The sequence below is a fragment of the Crocodylus siamensis genome, chromosome 2 (assembly GCF_052110815.1).
Source record: "Crocodylus siamensis isolate JL-2025a chromosome 2, ASM5211081v1, whole genome shotgun sequence".
NCBI lineage: Eukaryota > Metazoa > Chordata > Crocodylia > Crocodylidae > Crocodylus > Crocodylus siamensis.
Genome location: NC_143396.1, coordinates 110270185 through 110290333, shown reverse-complemented (window position 1 = coordinate 110290333; position 20149 = coordinate 110270185). Strand labels below are relative to the sequence as shown.

The 20149-nt window shown below is 40.9% G+C and overlaps 1 protein-coding gene across 2 annotated transcripts in view; it reads right to left on the bottom strand.

Annotated features, from left to right (window-relative positions):
* Positions 1-2549: 2549 nt before the first annotated feature.
* ADAD1 (adenosine deaminase domain containing 1) overlaps positions 2550-20149 on the bottom strand; it is a 29406-nt gene continuing 11806 nt past the window's right edge. Inside the window, exons 3-11 of one of the 2 annotated variants that reach the window (XM_090034728.1) lie at positions 19549-19716; positions 18785-18853; positions 18179-18304; positions 14168-14291; positions 13764-13934; positions 11004-11233; positions 8417-8654; positions 4524-4656; positions 2550-3639 (exon numbers count right to left, since the gene is read on the bottom strand). In XM_090034728.1, coding sequence (XP_089890854.1) covers positions 3526-3639; positions 4524-4656; positions 8417-8654; positions 11004-11233; positions 13764-13934; positions 14168-14291; positions 18179-18304; positions 18785-18853; positions 19549-19716 — 1373 coding nt within the window. In that variant the 3' untranslated portion in view covers positions 2550-3525. The remainder of the gene's footprint in view (positions 3640-4523; positions 4657-8416; positions 8655-11003; positions 11234-13763; positions 13935-14167; positions 14292-18178; positions 18305-18784; positions 18854-19548; positions 19717-20149) is intronic. The other variant, XM_090034729.1, reaches the window with a different exon arrangement.

The following is a 20149-nucleotide window of genomic DNA, read 5'->3' as shown; positions in this document are numbered from 1 at the left end:
TGACACTGTCTACCAGTAAACTCCTTGCTCATCTTTTGATCAAACCATGTTACAAAAGGTTCATATAAATACCATGGTTCATACAAACATAAAATGAAAAGACTGAACATAGCTTAATATTGGCTATAGACAGAGACTAAACGTGACAGTAGGCATATAAGGGTACCTGTGACAGCCCCATAGCATAAAAGTCAAGTAGCATTCAACAATTATATTTTAACATTATTCAAAATGTATTTTATATATGCAGAATTAACATGGAGCTCAAGTTTTACTGGATCAATATATTTAAAAAACAAAATTTTTTGTACACTCTGGACACTACGGATGTGAAACGTTACATGATTACTCACTTGGCTGATATGTGCAGTGATAACTCGTTTGCTTACTGGTTATCCTTTAGCTCAGGGCAGATGCAGTCTGGTGGGGGAGAAGGGAAGCTGCATGGTGCCCTAGCAGGAATCAGAGGGCAGCAAGGCAGGTAAGAGGGAAGGAGGACAGAGGAAGAGCAGCAAGGGAGAGAGCAGTACCCACACCCCCCCACAAGCCAAAGGGCTCAGGGAGTGGCTCCCAGCAGCAGCCGTGTCTGAGCTGCTGTGTTATCAGGTTAAGCAACCAATATTAAACTAATATTTTTTAAAAATAATATTTACTTCCCTACTGGATACCAAATCTATCAGAGAAGCTAACAGAGAATCCTTTCTAATTTATACTACTCTTTTGATACTACGTTGTTAACTGCAAGTGGTCCAGGATCAGATTAAAAAGTCCCTGTTTCAAGAGCTCTAGTTATTCTGAGGCTTGTGCAAATTCCCATCAAGTCCAAATATATGCTACATCACCTAGTGGAGCACTAGGAAGATATTTTCTCTTTTCATTTTACTTGAAGGGTTTTGAAAGACAACAGATACTTCTCTGCATGAGATGTTTTTGTCATTATGTCTGAGAAAAGCTTTGATCTCCGGTTGCTCCTGGTTCTGGAAGGGTTATAAACATTCCTAAGAACCAACTGAATGGAGAGTAGAAGGAAACACTCCCCTTGGCTTGGTTATTTCATAGTTGCCCACTACCGGTTGGCCTTGTACCTTTCTCTGACACGGCTGTAACCAGGTGTTGACAGAAAGGATGCGACTCAGTTGACCTGATCAAACAAGACAGTGTTAATGGTGGTAGGCAGTCCCTTTTACCCAAGGTGTGGGCAGGGATGCTGGAGTATTTACAACTGATGGGGTTCAGCCTCCCCTTGTCATGAAGGTTCACAGCATGGGGGTGCTCCTGAATCCTCTGCTGTGCCTGGATTTTTAGGTAGCAATGGCTAGGAGGGCCTTTCACCAACTATATCTGGAGAGAAGGCTGAAACCCTTTCTTTCAGGTCTAGATCTGGTCACCATTATCCAAGCCCTCATTACCTCAAGATTAGAATCCTGCAACACACTCTACCTGGGGCTGCACTTGAAGACTATCCATAAAGGCAACGCTGGTGCAGAACAGTGTCCTACCTTCTCTGGGGGGTGAGAGGCTAAAAGGTCCAGAATCCGCACTGGCTCCTAACAACTTGAATCAATTCTTTCCGGTGTCTAGCAAATTATAAATAGGACTGTTTCTTTGGAAGGGGCACAACCAAGGATGAGTAAATATGTGACTTGGGCCTTTGACTGCTACCAGTTGTTTTGGCACAAAGGATAGAGCAAGAAGAAGAGGTCTTGCACAGGTATTTATGTTTTCATAAACAAACACTCATTTTGTCTTTGTTATGGTGAAGATATCATTGGTTGGTGAATAAAAGATTCAGCTTTGGCAGTTTCTGTTCTAAGTAAGTGTTTTCCTTTGGGAGAGAGAAGCTGTTTTTTGAAGAACCCAAGTATGGGTAGCTAACAAGCTATTTCTGTAATGGACTTGACAGTAAAGAATAAGGCCTATTTTTACATACATGGTTACTCATTTACCCATCATTACCTAAGAGCCTCCCACTTACAAACGTGAAAAGAAAACCTGTTTGCCATCATTATTTGCCTTTCAGCTACTGATTTTTCAGCTTATTGAGACCTAGGAAGCATTAATTTGGCATTGGTGTATCAAGTGTCCTACCTTTTATTAGTGGTGATCTTTTGAAAGGAAATCCCCCTCAGTGGCATAAGTGACTCTCACTGAAAGGGAAACTGTTGAGCCAAATCTTAGATTCCTATAATCTATACAGTTTCTTTATGATTTTTATAATTTTTTATAAAACTGTTCTAACTAGGCATTCCCCATTAGAAAAATCTTGAAAGTAATTTGCCCTTAAAAGGGAAAGGCAAATACATCCATTGTGACAAGTACAGAGGCTTTCTTTCATTCTTCACAGGAAAGAAGTAACATGCTATTCAGCCTTGACCTTACTGGAATGTCACAGGCAGGATATTTGCCGGCCTGAGGTAAAAGGGCAGGACTTTGTCCTGCAGAGCTCAACACAACGACGAAAAGGTCTACACTTTGCAAGTGAGAGCATTTCCTATTTATTGAGGAGAGAAAATTACAATACTGCACTAACACTTGAGGAAGAATGCCCCCCACCCCCAACTTAACATCTCATAGGTATAGCTAAACAAAAAACAAAAAACCAAAAACCTAATTTTCTATCTCTCCGAAATGCAGAATCAAGTAATATGAAAGAAGACTAAGACATAACATTCAGTGTAATTACAGCAACACTATATGAACGTCAGAAAAAAATACAACCTGAAAATAACTTAAATATTCAAATTGTAACATAAGGGAAAAAACCGTAATGTTTTGCATGATATTTTATACAAGGACAAAGATTTGGGAAAAACAGAACAATTGAAGTCTTGAGAAAGACAAAGACTAGAACAATTTACAAAATTACAACAACTGTATCCAGATATATAAGCATAGAGCTAGAGGGATTCTGAGTCATGTCCAGACTTATTTACGGTTTCCATTTACCAAGCTATATGCGAGCTTTACTACTGGTCTGAAACAGGACAAGCAGTAAGTGTCAAGATTACCATATACAACAGTTAAAAAAAAAAAAAAAAAGGGATACAAAAGGACTATTAAATAAAAACCTCAGCACATGAAGATCTAGATGTAATTTTGGGTAAAACACAAGCATGAATCACACAACATTACTGTGTCCCATTATAAGTAGTCTTTTACTCTGGTTTCAGAAGATAACAGAACATGCAAACCTATATTCTCCATTATAAAACTACAGTTTGTGAGAAAAGAAAATATTTATTCTACAAACAGGACTGATAAGATTACTAAGATGTTAACAATCACTCTTATGAAAAGAGACTGGCATTTTGAAATCTGACTGAATTGTTACAAAAGGCAGTTTAACTTCCGCGCTTAAACTGACAAATTTAATTTGTTACTTAAATTGTTAAATTCAATTTGCTTGTTACTGCTGACAGTGGCATCGACTGAAAAGATTAAAATTACCAATGCTTGAATATTTTACTCATCAAAAATTAAATTTTATTAAAGTAATAATAAAACACAATATATTTAACTTAACAGTCACATGGTGAACTGCTCAATGCGTGGAGATTTCACAATCCAGGATCCATAACCATGCTGCTCCAAGTAGGCTTTCAGCAAATTTTTAGCTTCTTGGTAGGATGCAGACTTAATCTGAACAAAAGCAGAAATTAAAGGATTGTTAAAGAGTAATGTTACAGAGTGCCACAAAGTTTTGCTACTGTTAAGTATTAACATAAGGTACCACAACAGTATCCCAAAATACCCATCACAAGAAGTTATAATTTAGATAAAACTTGAGATGCACCATTTACTACTAGAGAGCAAAAGTGCTCTTCTAGAAGACTGGCTATAACGCGAATAGAAAAACAAAGTCTGGGGAAATGAAACTTTGGATAATGCATGGTTTTCATTACTCATTTTCTGTAAATGCATTTAAATCTAAATACAGGGTAAGTTAATCAAGCACCGAAAAAAATTAGTACACTAGGAAAAGAACAACAAAAAACTTGATTCCAAATGCAATATTCTGATGCACTGTTCCTGGCCCCCTGACAAATTTGTTGATGCCCTTTTCAACAAGACTTCAAGGAAGAATGGTGCCTTAAGTTATACAGAATAAATGGTAACAGAACTGAACAAAACTTTCTAAGAATGTTAGAAAATTAGGCATTGTAAGAAAATGGCTGTCAGTATCCACAAATGAAGACCAATCATGAAAATTTCAATCCAATTCCGGACACTTTTTAATTGGTAACTTCCCAACACAATTTTTTTGTCAATGGATTTTTCACCACAAACAAAAATTCAAAATTAAAATTTTGTCAAAATAATTTCATGAGTAGAATTTCAGCATTACGAACAATTTATGAGTTTCTCTTGCAAACAGCAACTTTGAAAGTATTCGAGACAAAGTTAAAACTGCTGCCAGCCATTAATGTAAAATCTTCAGCACACTAGAACTAGTTACTGTCCTACATTTTGAAAGCAATCATTAAAAGGACATTTATTAGAGCTTTTCCTTTAGCTGCCCTTACCTTTGCTTCATGATATGTACAAATTTCAAGCAAATCATCTCGTTTTGCCTCCTTAGAGAGCAGATGAAAACGACTTAACATTGCAGCCTTGCAAAGACGACTTGCCATTGAAGCACCACTTTTGAATGGCGAACTACAATGAGCAATGAAACAGATTAGAGATTCTACATGCTTCAAACCCCAAATTTAAAATGATCTTTTTCAAATAAAAATGTTAATCTTAGTAGTATAAAATTCCATCCATTTAATTCAGGGGCAAAAGCAATAAAAAAGTAAATATCTCACAATTACAACTAGTAAAATGACGGCTGAATCTTTTCAACTAGCAATTTACCAACACCAGAAAAGTAGCGGTTGAAGCAGTTAAATATTTCCACTATTAAGACTGTTTTCTTCAAAGAGTACAAGTGATGAGAGAATAACATTTTAATTTTGATAAAGAAAAATAATTTAACTTATTTCAGAACATCACTGAAATGATATGTCAAAAACTGTCTCTAATTGGAGAGTGTATTCCTCCATCTTGGAATAGATTTAGCTTGTGCCTTGAGGATCGCTTCCTTGAGAACCAAAGACTGCGGAGCTGGTGTCATTGGGAAGGCTTTGGCTTCCATGACCACAGCCTGCTCTTTGGCGAGAGAGGCAGCAAGCTGCTGGGAAGAGATGGCCTCCACCTCTCTCCCCTGGGGAGGAGGCTCTTCTCAGCCAGGCTGGCTGACCTGCTCCACCGGGCTTTAAACTAAGCCCGCTGGGAGATGGGGGGGACTACTGCCACTGCTGGCCCGCTGAGTGACCCTTGCAAAGCCAGCGGACCAAGGCACTTAAGGGAGCCCACCCCTGGCACAATCTGTGGGCAAGGCGAGAGCCCCCAAGGGCACACTTGCCTGCCTGTACACTAATGCCAGGAGCCTGGGCAACAAGCAGGACGAGCTCATTCTCCTGCTCAGTGCAAAGAAATACAATGTCATTGGGATAACAGAGACCTGATGGGACTCCACCCATGACTGGACCACAGGTATAGAGGGCTATACCCTGTACAGGAGGGATCGTGTTGACAAAAGGGGCAGGTGTAGCTCTCTATGTCAAGGAAAGCTACATGTCCCTGCAAGCTGATGTTGGCGACCGGCATGGACAGCTAGAGACCCTCTGGGTAAAAATTCGTGGGGAATACGGCACAGGGGACACAACGGTGGGAGTCTACTACAGACCTCCCACTCAAAGTCCTGAGCTTGACCAGGAGTTCGCCCGAGAACTGACTGAGGCCGCTTGCTCCAGGACCTTGGTTGTCACGGGTGACTTCAATTACCCGGACATCTCCTGGGAAGATCACTCAGCAAAATCCGAGCAGTCGCAAAGCTTTCTCTCGTGTGTGGATGACCTCTACCTGACTCAAGAAGTCTATGGGTCAATGAGAGGCAAAGCGCTGCTCGACCTGGTACTGGCTACGGGGGACGACCTAATCGGCAACCTAGTGATTGATGGGAAGCTGGGGGACAGCGACCACGAGCTGATCACCTTCACCATCCGCCGTAAAGCTGGCAAGTCAGTCAGCAACACAGAAGTCCTTGACTTCAGAAAAGCCGACTTTGATAAGCTCAAGAGGCTTGTCGGTCAGGCCCTCAGGGACCGTGATCCCAGGGAGATGGGAGTTCAAGAATAGTGGTTGCTTCTCAAGGAAGTGATCCTCCATGCACAAGCTAAATCTATTCCAACACGGAGGAAAGGCAGCAAGAAGGCACAGCAGCCCTCCTGGCTCTCTAGGGACCTAGCGGACCTCCTGCGGCTAAAAAGGAAAGCCTACAAAGGATGGAGGATGGGATTCACCTCCAAGGGATTCACCTCTGCACTAGTCCGGTCCTGCAGGGAGCAAACCAGGAAAGCCAAGGCTGCAACTGAACTCCAGCTAGCTTCAAGCATCAACGACAACAAAAAGTCCTTTTTCAGATGTGTGGGGAGCCGGAGGAAAAGCAAGGACAATGTTGGACCCCTGCTAAACCAGATGGGGCAACTGACAACTGATGCCCAGGAAAAAGCCAACCTATTAAACAGGTACTTTGCGTCAGTCTTTCATCAGTCCCATGGGATGCCCATGCCTGCTATGGGACAGGGAGATCCGGGTGATGGGGATCCCCTACCCTCCATAAATGCTGACCTCGTGAAGGAACACCGTGAGAAGCTGGATACCTTCAAGTCAGCCGGCCCTGACAATCTGCACCCCAGGGTACTCAAGGAGCTGGCGAGCGTCACAGCCCAGCCCCTGGCACGGATCTTTGAAAACTCCTGGCGCTCTGGTGTACTGCCCGAAGACTGGAAGAAGGCCAATGTGGTGCCGATCTTCAAGAAAGGGAGGAGAGTGGATCCGGCTAACTACAGGCCCATTAGCCTGACTTCTATCCTGGGGAAGATCTTAGAAAAGTTTATTAAGGAGGCCATCCTTGATGGACTGGCCCAGGCTAACATTCTAAGGGATAGCCAGCACGGGTTTGTTGCTGGTAGGTCTTGTTGACCAATCTCATTTCCTTCTATGACCAGGTGACCTATCACCTGGATTAGGGAGAAGAGATTGATGTCATATATCTTGACTTCAAAAAAGCTTTTGATCTGGTATCCCATGATCACCTCTTGGCCAAACTGCCCAGTTGTGGCCTTGGCTCCACCACGATCCACTGGCTGGGAAACTGGCTCTGTGGTCGGACCCAGAGGGTTGTAATCGATGGCAGTCACTCATCATGGTGCCCTGTGACCAGTGGGGTCCCTCAAGGCTCTGTCCTGGGACCCATCCTGTTCAACATCTTCATTAATGATGTGGACATTGGAGTCAGGAGTAGACTGGCCAAGTTCGCCGATGACACCAAACTTTGGGGCAAAGCATCCACGCCAGAAGATAGGCGGGTGATCCAGGCTGACCTGGACAAGCTCAGCAAATGGGCAGACGAGAACCTCATGGTGTTTAACACCGAAAAATGCAAGGTTCTCCACCTTGGGAGGAAAATCCTGCAGCATCCTTATAGGCTCAGCAGTGCTACGCTGGATAGCACTACAGAAGAAAAAGACTTGGGGGTCATCATTGACCACAAGATGAACATGAGCCTCCAATGCGATGCTGCGGCTAGTAAAGTGACCAAAACGCTGGCTTGCATCCATGAATGCTGCTCGAGCAAATCTCGGGACGTCATTCTCCCCTTGTACTCAGCCTTGGTGAGGCCGCAGCTGGAGTACTGCGTCCAGTTTTGGGCTCCACAATTCAAAAAGAATGTGGAGAAGCTTGAGAGAGTCCAGAGGAGAGCCACGCGCATGATCAGAGGTCAGGAAAACAGATCTTACGATGACAGGCTGAGAGCCATGGGACTCTTTAGCCTGGAGAAGCGTAGGCTCAGGGGTGATCAGATGGCCACCTATAAGTTTATCAGGGGTGACCACCAGGATCTGGGGGAACGTTTGTTCACCAGAGCGCCTCAAGGCATGACGAGGTCAAACGGTCACAAACTCCTGCAAGACCGTTTCAGGCTGGACATAAGGAAGAATTTCTTTACTGTCCAAGCCCCCAAGGTCTGGAACAGTCTGCCAGCAGAGGTGGTTCAAGCACCTACACTGAACACCTTCAAGAGTAAATTGGATGCTTATCTTGCTGGGATCCTATGACCCCAGCTGACTTCCTGCCCTTTGGGCAGGGGGCTGGACTCGATGATCTCCCGAGGTCCCTTCCAGCTCTAATGTCTATGAAATCTATGAAATTAGTCGAGGAAGGAACACCTCACATTTACACTAAAATACCATGGCTTAAAAACAGAACCGTTTGAGAAACTTTGCACTTAAGCAGATGTATGGGCGTACACACCCACACACAGTGATCAGGCTCATCACTATTTTTATTATAATGCAAGAATTCTAACCTTTCAGTGATCTTTCCACTTAAACCATCCACAACTTCCAAGGAAGTGTCCCCTTGTGACCAGTTCACACTGAGACACCTGTTTTGCACATCTACCTCAACTGGGTGCGTAGCAGTAACCAAACTAATATGAGGTCTGTTGACCAAATAAAACATGGGAAGCTTTGAAGTGAGTGCGTCATCAACACGTTGTTTTACAGCTATTTCTAGTCCTCTTGTATCACTGCAGTTTCCATCTCCTAAAAAAACCACAAAAAAAATATCACTATAAACAAAAACAGATAATACAAGAAAACTGATCAAATTTTCAAGAGGGCTCAGGCAGCTTTCTTCACTTCAGGTTAATTGTAAGTTCAAGGTTCTGTTTTACAACGAAATTCCAATACTTAGTCCACAAAACAGAAACATGCTCAGTGGTAATGCAAACTTTTTCATGACTACTCCTTCAAGAACTGTTATTTTTTTAAAATGTACCTTTTTTACAGAAAGGCTCAAATTACACTTCATTTAGTCTTGAGTTTCTCTGGATTGTTTTCACTAGAACTGTATTCCATACTTTCATAAAATGTATTATTTTTGTATTTATTTATTCTTCTTCAAAACTGATAAAGTTTTCAAAAAATAAGATACTGGATTACAATATCGAAAGTTAAGACATTCCTAGATTTTCACACGCATGCTTCTACTAGAGTAGATTTCTTTACAATTCACATTAAGAGAACAATTCACAACAGAAGAACTGGAGAGAAAAAAAAAAGATCACTATCCGCTATTCTCTGAACACCAAACTCATTAAAGGTGGAAAACCTTGAGAGTCCAGCCACCTGTTTGATCAGAGACTTGCACCGCAAGCCACATGAGGAAAGGCTGAGGGACTTGGGCCTCTTCAGCCTAAAAAAAAAAAAAAAAAAAAAAAAAAAAAAAAAAAAAAAATCAGAAGACTGAGTGGGGACCTGGTAGCAGCTTACAACTATATCAAGGGAATACATCAAGGGCTTGGCAAGCAACTGTTCACCAGGGCACCCTTGGGGAAAAATCAGGAGTAATGGCCACAAACTCCTGGAAGACCATTTCAAGCTTAACACTAAGAAAAACTTCTTCACAGTCAGAGTGTTCAGACTGTGAAATAAGCTCCCTCCAGAGGTGTACAATCACCTAGCCTGGAAATCTTTAAGAAGAGACTGGACGATCACCTGCCTAGTGCAGGGGAGCTGAACTCAATGATCTTGCGAGGTCCCTTCCAGCCCCTTGCAATCTATGAATCAAACCCCGTGGGCTGGATAAGTGATGTGGAGCTGGTCTACAAGCTGGATCAGACCCAGGGACCCACGTTTCCCACCCCTGCTTCCAGCATCTGTGCTGTATCTGCGCATGTTCCAGAGTGGCTGGAGCAGGCACCACGTGCAGCACTGATCCCAGAACAGTTGTCACATGTAGAATGGTGCCCCCTCCTCTACCTAGTTGGACTGCATTGCATGCATAGCATCTAGTAACTTGTCCAGGGTGGCAGGTCTGGGAGCAGCACCAGGGGCTGGATAACAGGGCCTTGTGGGCTGAATGTAGCCCACAAACTGTATGTTTGAAACCCCAGTGTTATTCTACCCGCAAGAAAGGTAGGAGATATGCGACAGATCCTTAAAAGCAACAGAACACAATGTCGACATTCTGTTTGAATGACAGACTAGAGTGCTAAGAGGTCAGAAGGCTAGTGTGGCTTGTGCTCTTATAGATAACTTCCAAAACTTTATTTCATGCCAATACAAAAAAAAAAAAATCTAAACAATATTAAAATTTGAGAATGAATCTATGTGAAATCAAACCTATCATAGTACAAATATGATGAGAACAGAAGACTTGGCAAACTTTAACATGCTATATTATTTTAAACAATTTCACTGTAAAACAACTGAGCCAAACAACAAACATCTGAGCCAAACATCAAAATATCACTACTCAAATAAAAAGCCAACTACCATAAAATGCCTCCATCTTCCTACTCTCTCAGCAAGCTTCCATCCCTTAAAATAAACACCCCCAGTAACAACTAGAGATACTATAAAAAGCAAAAGACAGACTAGTTAGGAAGACTTTCAAAAATACAGCTTGCTTAATTAATCCAAATTTTAAATATAACACCTGTAAAACATTATAAAAAAGCATCAAAGTTTTTTGACAAATGCCACTTTCAACTTCCCAATTAGAGAGCCTTGTAGTTCTTGAACACTGATACATCTAATTCACCACAGTTTAAATGGTTATCACAGTCCTTAGTTTTTCTTGGTATGTTTTAAAAATATGTAATTGCTACAAATTAACAATTACATTTAGTATTGACATGTAATAGCAGAACATGGGAAAAGCTCACATCATAATCAGAGGTCAATCTAATAGAGCTTTAAGCACGGCGATTTCAAAAAGACGTATATTTATGCTGGGGTATAAAAGATTCTGTAACAAATTTTAAAACAAAGTATTACATTCCATCTCATTAATATTTATATATAATGTCAACAAAATTGAAAAATGGACTTGTATCCACTTGAAGATGCAGAATTCACTGTTATGCTGTTTTAGCAAGGAAGTCTTACCAACAAGTATGCCGCTGAGATAAACTGGCTGAATGAAGTGACTCAGCAATGCTCCCTGGACACCCAGAACTTCCCATTTTGTAAATTTGTCACTGGCTGACATGCTGTTCACTCTGTGAGCAACTCCACTGGGGCAATAAAATGTTAGGTAAATCTTGCCTTCTACAGCAACATGGAGACTCAGTTCTTCATTAGCTTCAAATGCAGATATAGAATTTGGATTGAGACGTCTAAAATTGAAATTTACAGGAAAGATAATGAATTCCAGCAGGAAAGTTATCTTTAGAAAACAATGAAATATTGACAGGTACTGCTAAACTAAGGGACCTGGATATAGCAATGCCTAGTATTGCCTTGCTTAATTTTTAAACAGCAGGTACAGACATACAGTTCACAAATCCAAATTAAATGCTCAAGTTTTCGATACAATGCCCAAGGAGATCTGCACATATAAAAGTAGCTCATGGAGGGTTGAAGAAGAGTAATGGGCACCTAAATCAACCAGCAGGAAATGCCAAGACGACCATATGCGAAATCTCACTTCTGGATTTAAGTTCTGACTGTAGTCATATATAAGGTTATGCTCTAAGAAAGTTTGGAATTCATAGCCCAAACACCCTCTGTCCCCAAGACATATACATGTTTTCTTAGGATACTAACTGACATTTCTTTTAAAACAAGCCAAAGGTGGTAGAGGAACTAGTAGAAGAGGAAGTGGTGGTAATATGCTGTCATCCAACTTTTATATTCATCACCTAGAACAGGGGTGCTCAACCTCCAGCCTGCAGGCCACATACTGCAGGGAGTGATGGCAAAATGTCCAGGCAAATGGGCAGCCTTGAGCTCTGTGAATTGCATTAGGCACCTGACCCCAGCATCCAGGGCCAGGCACAAACAGCATGAAGTCCCAATCCCAACATGACATGCCTATGGGGCCCAATCCCATAAAGTGTGGACAGGAGGTGGTGCCACCAGGCTTCCAAGGCACAATCCTGGTGCACAGGGGCAGGAGGGGATGGCTCCAGGCCCCTGGGAACCAGTCCCAGTGCACAAGGGCAGAACAAGGTGGCACCAGACCCCAAGGCCTGATCCTAGTGTGCAGTGCCTACAGACTGGCCTCATACCCATTCATCTGGCCCACAAGGCAAATAATCCCAGTTTTCAAATAGGAATCCACAGAATTAAAAACATTCTGCCCTGTTATGGTCTGAGTTTTTTGCAACAGAAAAATTATTCTATTACTTTTCTGCAGTTACAAACAGAATGAAAACTAATAGTTGGCATTTTCCTAAAACTACCTTGGACTCTACCAAGGGGTGCCTCAAGCCTAAAAAGGTTGAGAACCACTAACTTAGAGGTTAGAGAACTTGCTCAGGAAGTGGAAGACTTAAGTTATACATCTTCTTCAGCCTAAGGAAATTCAAGCCAATGGCCTCTACCTCCCAGGTGTCCAACCTACAAAGCTAGGAGCTAAGTTTAAGTGGGAATACTCTGCTTTTGGGAGAGTTCTGCCAGAAATGAAAAAGAGATTCACTTGGCCAGACAAGCATGTAAACAGTGACTCTACTGCTATCATCACTGGGCTATGGGCTGGGAGAACAGGAACCTGGGTTCTGCTGTGAGGACAGCTTATGCATTAGAACACTCATTGGATGAAATGCACAAACAATAAACACATGCACAGACTGAGGATGGCAGAACTTAGAGATAGCTCTACACTTGGGGCTATTATTTTAAAGGGGGTAATCATTATCATTTGTGGTTGTATTTTTAAATCAAAGTGGCTACTGAGTGCTGCTGAACTCAATACTGTCAGTATGTAATTAGGCCAGCTTACAGCACACTTAGTGGACCCAGCCCTTTAAAATATTTAAGTGCAGTAACGCCTAGTTTAAAAGTCCCATAACAAACCTAGATGGGGAAAGAGAGGTGAATGGCTCAGCACCTGCCCTAGGTGCCTTGCATAGGGACTTTTACTGGAGAAAACTTAGGTGCCTGTGGACTTATCAAAATAGGCCAACTGCTCATTCTCCAAAGGTTGGCCACCTTAAACGTGTTTCAATTTGATATCCCTGCCCGCCATCTCCTCCCCACACTGTAACGTAAAGAAAATAAATAAATAAATAAATAAATAAATAAAATCACTCATTACTTTTGGAAATTTAGTCCAATACCACTAAAAGATGGTTAGTACTGCAAGGGATGAAAGCTGCAAGAAGGTCTATATATGCAACAACAAAGCTGTTCTAAGTTCCATGATTTCCCCAACATATTCAAGCCTGGCTTGAAAGAACTTTTACAATTCCTCAAAATTTTAAATTAGTTTCTAATTTATACTAACATCAAACAGCTTTTATTTTTATAACATTCTGTATTAGACATTCCAAAAAAAAAAAAAAAAAAAAAAAAGGTTTTTTTTTTTTTTAAATAATAAAATGAGTCAACACTCAAGACCTGGAGTAAATACTTCCCACTGCGCACATCTACATGTTCATTAACATGCAGTAGTTACTGCACAATAGTGCCAGTGAACACCTCTTTTGTGATGCTACCGAGCAGTACCCTAATACGATGCAATAGCATATTAGCACTGTTTGTGCTGTGATGCGCTACTGCATCATGTTATTAGGCTACTGCGCAGTAAACCTCTTGCATAGACATGCCCACTATGATCAGATGAATTCATTCAGAGTGGAAGATTAAAATGCTTATTACATTTAAATAATTAAATGCTATGTTTGAAAACTTCAGGATACTTACAGCCGTGACTTTATCTGAGCAGATCCTTTTGGCAACTGATTTAAGTAGAGGAAAATATTTATATTTTGTTTTAGAGTAAGCAGACTTGACGCTGGTTCCATACAAAACACAGATTTTTCTGTCAAAGCAGTATTTTTACTGTAGAAGAGCAAAAGATGCCTATAAAAATACCTAAAAGAAAGTGTTATAGCTCAAGATTTATGGAAATTAAAGACTTAGCATTTATGTAACAAAATTTTAATTATTTTAAGCTATTTACATATATAGCTATTACCTGGCATATCATCTTTGAGATTGGAATGAATAAAAAATAAACACTAAACCACTCTGTACAAGTGGCATTTATTTAGCTTAACAAAAATTGTTACTTGCATGCCTTATTGCCTATGTAGTCATTTTCTTACCTAAGCAGTGAGCGTCTTGCAGTAACAATAGCATGACTATCATGCAAAACTCTCCCATCAGGATGAAAACACTGACTGTAATTGTATTCCCCTGTTCCTATAGCTACAACTTCAGGCTGACCAGCTAAAAGAAAAATGTAGATAACACATTAGCTTAATTTGATTGAAGAATTCCCTCTTCTTACAAGACCTGCTTTTAGAGTAATCAAATGACTACACAACATTTGATTATAAAAAAGAAGAAAGAGACTTTGTTAACCTGACTGCTCAGTTAACTACTGAGTCAAATTTGATTGATAGATTAGTATTTTATAGGCAGAAGATAGACATTTTGAGCACTTCACTCATTCTCCTCTTACCCTGTAGAATATGGGTAAGGAAGTTATTGTGGCTGGATGGACACAATGAGTTTGTGAGCTGTCAAGGGCCCAAACAAAATCTTTAAGATATCATTTTAACAAATTATAGATAAAAAATATCTATCTAGATATCACATACTAAAAAACAAACAACATTTACATTTCAAATAATAATTTTTGTCCCAATTTATGGGGATGTTTTTTGAGTAGTGTATATGGAAGCAATTACATAATAGCTCAAAATAAAGTCTTATTCTTGTATATTCTGTGCGTCTATGTGCGGGGGCGTGTGTAGGTGGGGGATGTGTGTGGGGGTACAAGTTGTGTGTTGGTTTGTGTGTGCATGCCCATGGGGTAAGGGGGCGCTGCCTGTGTGCTCAGTCCTGGGAGCTGACAGGTGGGGAGGGTGGGCACAGAACATGTGCCACAGAGCTTGCCCAGGTGGTACAGGTGCAGTGTGCTCCCCTTACCCCTGCTCCCCATCCAGCCTGTGGCTGCCCCTGCCCACCAACCCTAGCCAGTGTGCACAGCTTCCCAATGTGACTGCATCCAGTACAGCTATCCATTCCTTCAGAAACTACTTGGCTCCTCCCCCTTCCCTCCCCCCCCACCCCTTCCAGTGGCTCTTCCTTCTCTTGAGCCACTCCAAGCAAGAGGAAAGCTGCAGCTGGGCAGCTTCTGCCCCAGTGTGCAGGGCTCCAGCTCCTGGTCACCTTGCACCCTCTTGGCCACCTGCAGATGGGTTCACTGTCCTAAGCAGCCGAGCGAGTGGAATGTGGCCAGGAGCTAGAACTGGAGCTCCACGTGCTAGGGCAGGAGCCACCCACCTGCAATTCGCTGCACCCCACACCTGGCTCAACAAGCAGTGCCTGGCACACGTCCCCACAGCTGCCACCTCTGCGCCTCAGTGCTACCTGCTGCACAGAGCAGCGCAGCAGGAGGAGCTGGTGGAGGCAGGGGGAGCCCAGCAGTAGTAACTGCACTGGAAAGAGTTTGGCTGGGAAACTGCACATGCTGGCTAGGGCCATCCAGAGGTGGAAGTACAGCATGGGCGGCCCTGCTCACAAGCAGGCAGGGCTCAGCCTTATGAGGAGTTCCACAGGCCAGACCAAATAATTCACAGATCAGATCTGGCCATATTTTGACCACCTCTGCTGTTGAAGGATTCCTGGTTTTGTTTGTTTGTTTGATGATATTGGCTTTAGTTTCTGCAATACTCTGTTTTGGTTTAAGTTTATTTTTCTTGAAGTCTAATGGGTTTCTCCCCTCTTGATTCTTCCACTCAACAATCCAATTCATAATTTGTTCCTAATAATGAACTTCTTACTGTTGATAGAGCTAGATACACCAATTTTCTATACAGCTTAGTCTGAGTATTTGGTCAGTCAGCATGGCAATTAGTGAGCAAATGCTTCAAAGTGTCATGTTAAGTAGTCAACAGACCACACTGGCTCCTATATTTTCAACTCTAAGTTTGATACTAACGGTACTTGGAGGTTCATGAGAATTTAGGGAATTGATGGTAATCTGATGTTCCAAAAAAATTAAGGATTAACTGCTATAGAGCAATCAGACGTGTTTCTCACAAAGGCTCAGAATACAGTCTCTGCAGTTATCAGCTCATGCTGGCAAGGTTCTGCTTCCAGAGGATTTCTAACAAACTCTGATGCAGTGCCTCCAATGAAAGATTATTCCAGAGTTTTGTAACTTTAAAAGGTTAACAGTAAGTGTACAGAAGAGGTTAGAGACTACTTTTAAACATTTCACCGTACATCTGGGGCTGCTGCATTTTAAAATCATATTATATCATACCTTCTCTCAGAACTTGATTGAAAATGGTCAGAGACAGAAGAACATAAAAAGTTATTATGAACAGGACAGTTACCTAATTGAGTAGGATAAGAAGAAACTGATTTATAATATGCAGCCAGGGCAGAGTTACAGTAGACATTAGAAAAAAATATTTCAACTATAAGGATAGTTATTCACTGGATCAGGCTACCAAAAGACATCGTGGAAGTCTGTTTTTTGGAGGTTTTTAAAAACAGATTAATCAAACAACTGTTAGGCATGGTTTAAGTACATTCATTCCCCACCCTCCCCGGCATCTCTAGTTTCTCTGACTATACCTCCAGCCTATCCATTTTCTCCTTTTTTGTTTTCTGGTATCTCTTCAGAGTTTCATCCATAGTTAGTTATAAGCAATGACTAACTGAAGTCCACACCTCACCAACTTTGCTTTGCTTACCTTTGTTCAGTTACACATCTCTAACCATCTTAGTAACATTCCTCCACACTATCCCATTGGTTTAAGATCAACATGGAAAGAATGAAGCCAATTTGCTGCCCCTCGTTCTTCAAGTTCATCATCATTCAACTTTTAAGTCTAAATCTTTGGAGTAATTCTGGCTCTCTATTTCAGCTCAGTACAACTTTTCTTTCTCCCCTTAAAAACAACAACAAAAAAAGGGATTCTTCTTCTTTCCTCTCTGTCCACACTACTCAAGTCTTGTCTATACTCTTTAAACTTCCTCTTTAGCTTACCCAAGTTCCTACCTTTTCCATTAAAGAAAGTAATGGAGTAATGCAGTGGCAAGGCATAGGAGGTACATGCGCACCCCATGACAGGCCACACTCCCTACTTAGGCAATAGGTGGGGGGGGCAGGCAGGAGCGCCGGTGCCCGCCAAGGATGTAGCTCCCGGTCAGTGAGCTTTGCTGCAGGGGGGCCTCCCCCAGTCAGCGAGACTGGCTACAGTCGCTGACTGGTTGCTGGAGGGGGGCGGGGGGCACATGCCCCCCTGCTTAAGGTGGTACCATTTGCTCATGGAGTAATGACTACATTAGACCTCAAATGTGATGATGGAATTGGTTAAGTGATGAAGAATTTGCTCACATCTTGAAAAGTACAAAGAACTACCAGAGGTTAAAAACAGCATGGTCCAGATCCAGTGTAGTAGCAGAAAGAAAGGCAAGTGAGAATTTTAATCATTGTTTCCTGCTGTGCAAATGCCATCACTAAGTTAGCTGAATGGGGCAGCCTTTGAAAGTAGAAGACTGTTCACAGAAAAGCAGCTAAAATCTAACAACTCATGTTCTGATTACTGTACTATTAAAAGTGACTTCTCATACCTGAGATATGTAGAAATTGCTCCCTTTCTTTTGCAGCCCAAACCTACCCACAATGCTCTGCATCTTCAGGACTTGTTGGCTACATTACAGATGTTCTTTATTTGGCAACAGTCCTTAAAGTCTACATGGCAGCAGGATGCAGTGAACACAGCCTTTAAGTCATATAATCATATATTGATATTTTCTGCATTGTCCAGCTTTTATCCAGCAAGGACATGATATTAGAATTTAAAAAATAAACAAGTTATGTTATTTTGACTGGCCTCTTAAGTTCAAAAGTACAAATCTTGAGGACATGCCATGCTGGAATTCTCTTCATTTCATTGCATACCAGTGTACAATTCTGTAGGTGGTTTTAATGGCACATTAAGAAGGTTGGGGCTACCATCAGGATTTATTAATTTAAATTCTAGTTACAACATGTCCTGGGTCTCTAGATTTTTGGATGCATGCATGCTATAAAACAGTTTTTTCTTGTCTACAACACTGAAAAAAAACAAAAAAAAAATCAAAACACTTGCCTTTTTCAATTATGAAAGCAGCCAATGAACTGCTACAACTCGCAAACACAGGGTATTTGGCAATCAGACTGTTAAATGCTTGCTTGACTGCTTGTGAAAATTTTTCATAAACCAGCTGCCTTCCCTCTTTAAAATACAAACACAAACATTTTAAAAGAAAAACACATAGGAAAAAAGCAATATCTATTATTTAAGTGAGCTACAGTATTCAACAAATTATACAAGAAGTTCAATACACTAACCCATAGTGCATCTTAGTCTCAGTGGGCATTTGGGGGCTTGAAATTAACAAAAAAAATCTAAATGAGTTGTTACTGAGCAACCCATTCAGAGTTCTGCAAGTGACCATCTCCAACAGCCTTTAACATGTTAACTACAGGAAAACTATTTGATCTGTATCTATTTATCCACTTGTACAAAAAATTATCACTCTTCTACTTTTAAAAAGCACTACAGTATTTAGAGCCACTAAAGCACAGATATCCTGTTCAAAGACAGAGCAGTATTGCTATAGACATTTCTAACTTTACAGTAACTGCTGCTCTGTAGGATCTCTATTAGCCTCCTAATTAAGTTACCGGAGAAATAAGAAATTGAGGGTCCTACCATAATGAAACTCTGCAACGCAAGTAGGTCCTGAAAAAACTCTGGGTTCTGCAGGAATCCGGGGAGGACCTGCAAAATTAACCTTCAATGTTTGGAAATATAGAGGGCATTAAAGGTTTCAAGATATCAATACTCATTTAGTTTATCCCATTGCTGCAAACACTCAAGTTCCAAATCAGGTTGGTGAGAGGGGGAAAAAAAAAAAAAATAAAAAAAAAATTCAGCAAGCCACACAAAACTAGAGGTAGAGAACCAAAGTCAATGAATGTCCAAGATATTTAACCGCACACTTTACCATCAATGTTTTAGCTTTGAACAGTTTCTCTCAATTAATCCAACAAATATTTAAAAGTTACCCTCAAAGGAGATTAATGTGATAACAGAATCCTTTTGAAAACATATAGGTCACATTCACTGCAGACATAATAAAAAAATTCTGACCATAAACAAATAATTTACAACAGTAAACTTTTGAAAAGAATGCCTTCAATGATGTGTAAGAATTCAGAGTGAAACTATAGCAAGGATACTTTCCTTTAAGGCATTCTCCCCATCGTATAAAGGAGGAACTTCAAAAGAAGAGCTAAAAAGGCATATCAGAATAAAGGATTGAAACATTGGGGGACTGTAAGGGACTCTGCCCAAATAATTCACTAAAAACGTCAAGACACATTTTTTAAATTTTTATAAAGTTACATCCAGAACACCTAACACTCTTTCAACAAATGTCTTCAAAAATCTGCTAATGATACCAGAATATTTACCTGAGTTGTCAAGAACCTTTGGTTCTGTGTCCTCCAACTGCAATAGTTCATCAAGAGCCAGTTTTGCTGCATTTGATTTGGATTCCTTTTTGCTTTGCCCTAAGCCAGTCTTGTACTGAACACCATCTATCACAGCACAAAAAGCAAAGTAACTCCCCAAGATATTGCCTTGGAGGGGGGGAAAAAAAATCATACAATTAGATGTTATGTTTTAACTAATTTTAATTAAAAACATAGTTATTTATTAGCTTTATATATCTGTCACCATGGAAAACAAGATGATTCCAAAACAAAAATACCTCTAGCACCACAAAAATAAAATGTTATGACCAGCAGAGCTTTAGGATTTTATTTATATTATACTTTTCACTTTTACTATTCTCTTCATCAAGGTCTTCCAGTAGTTTTACATACCCTAACAAAAAACCCTGATTTTTTGTTGCTAAAAACCACTTTATCATATCATCTTTCATGTCAGAGGATTTGGCAGGTTCTTAACACTTTCACAAAATCAGGTTGTTTTCCTATTTTCAGGAATAGCATGAAGTTTAGGACAGACTTCTCGGAAGGTAAAATTATAAGGAACATTTTTAAAGACAGC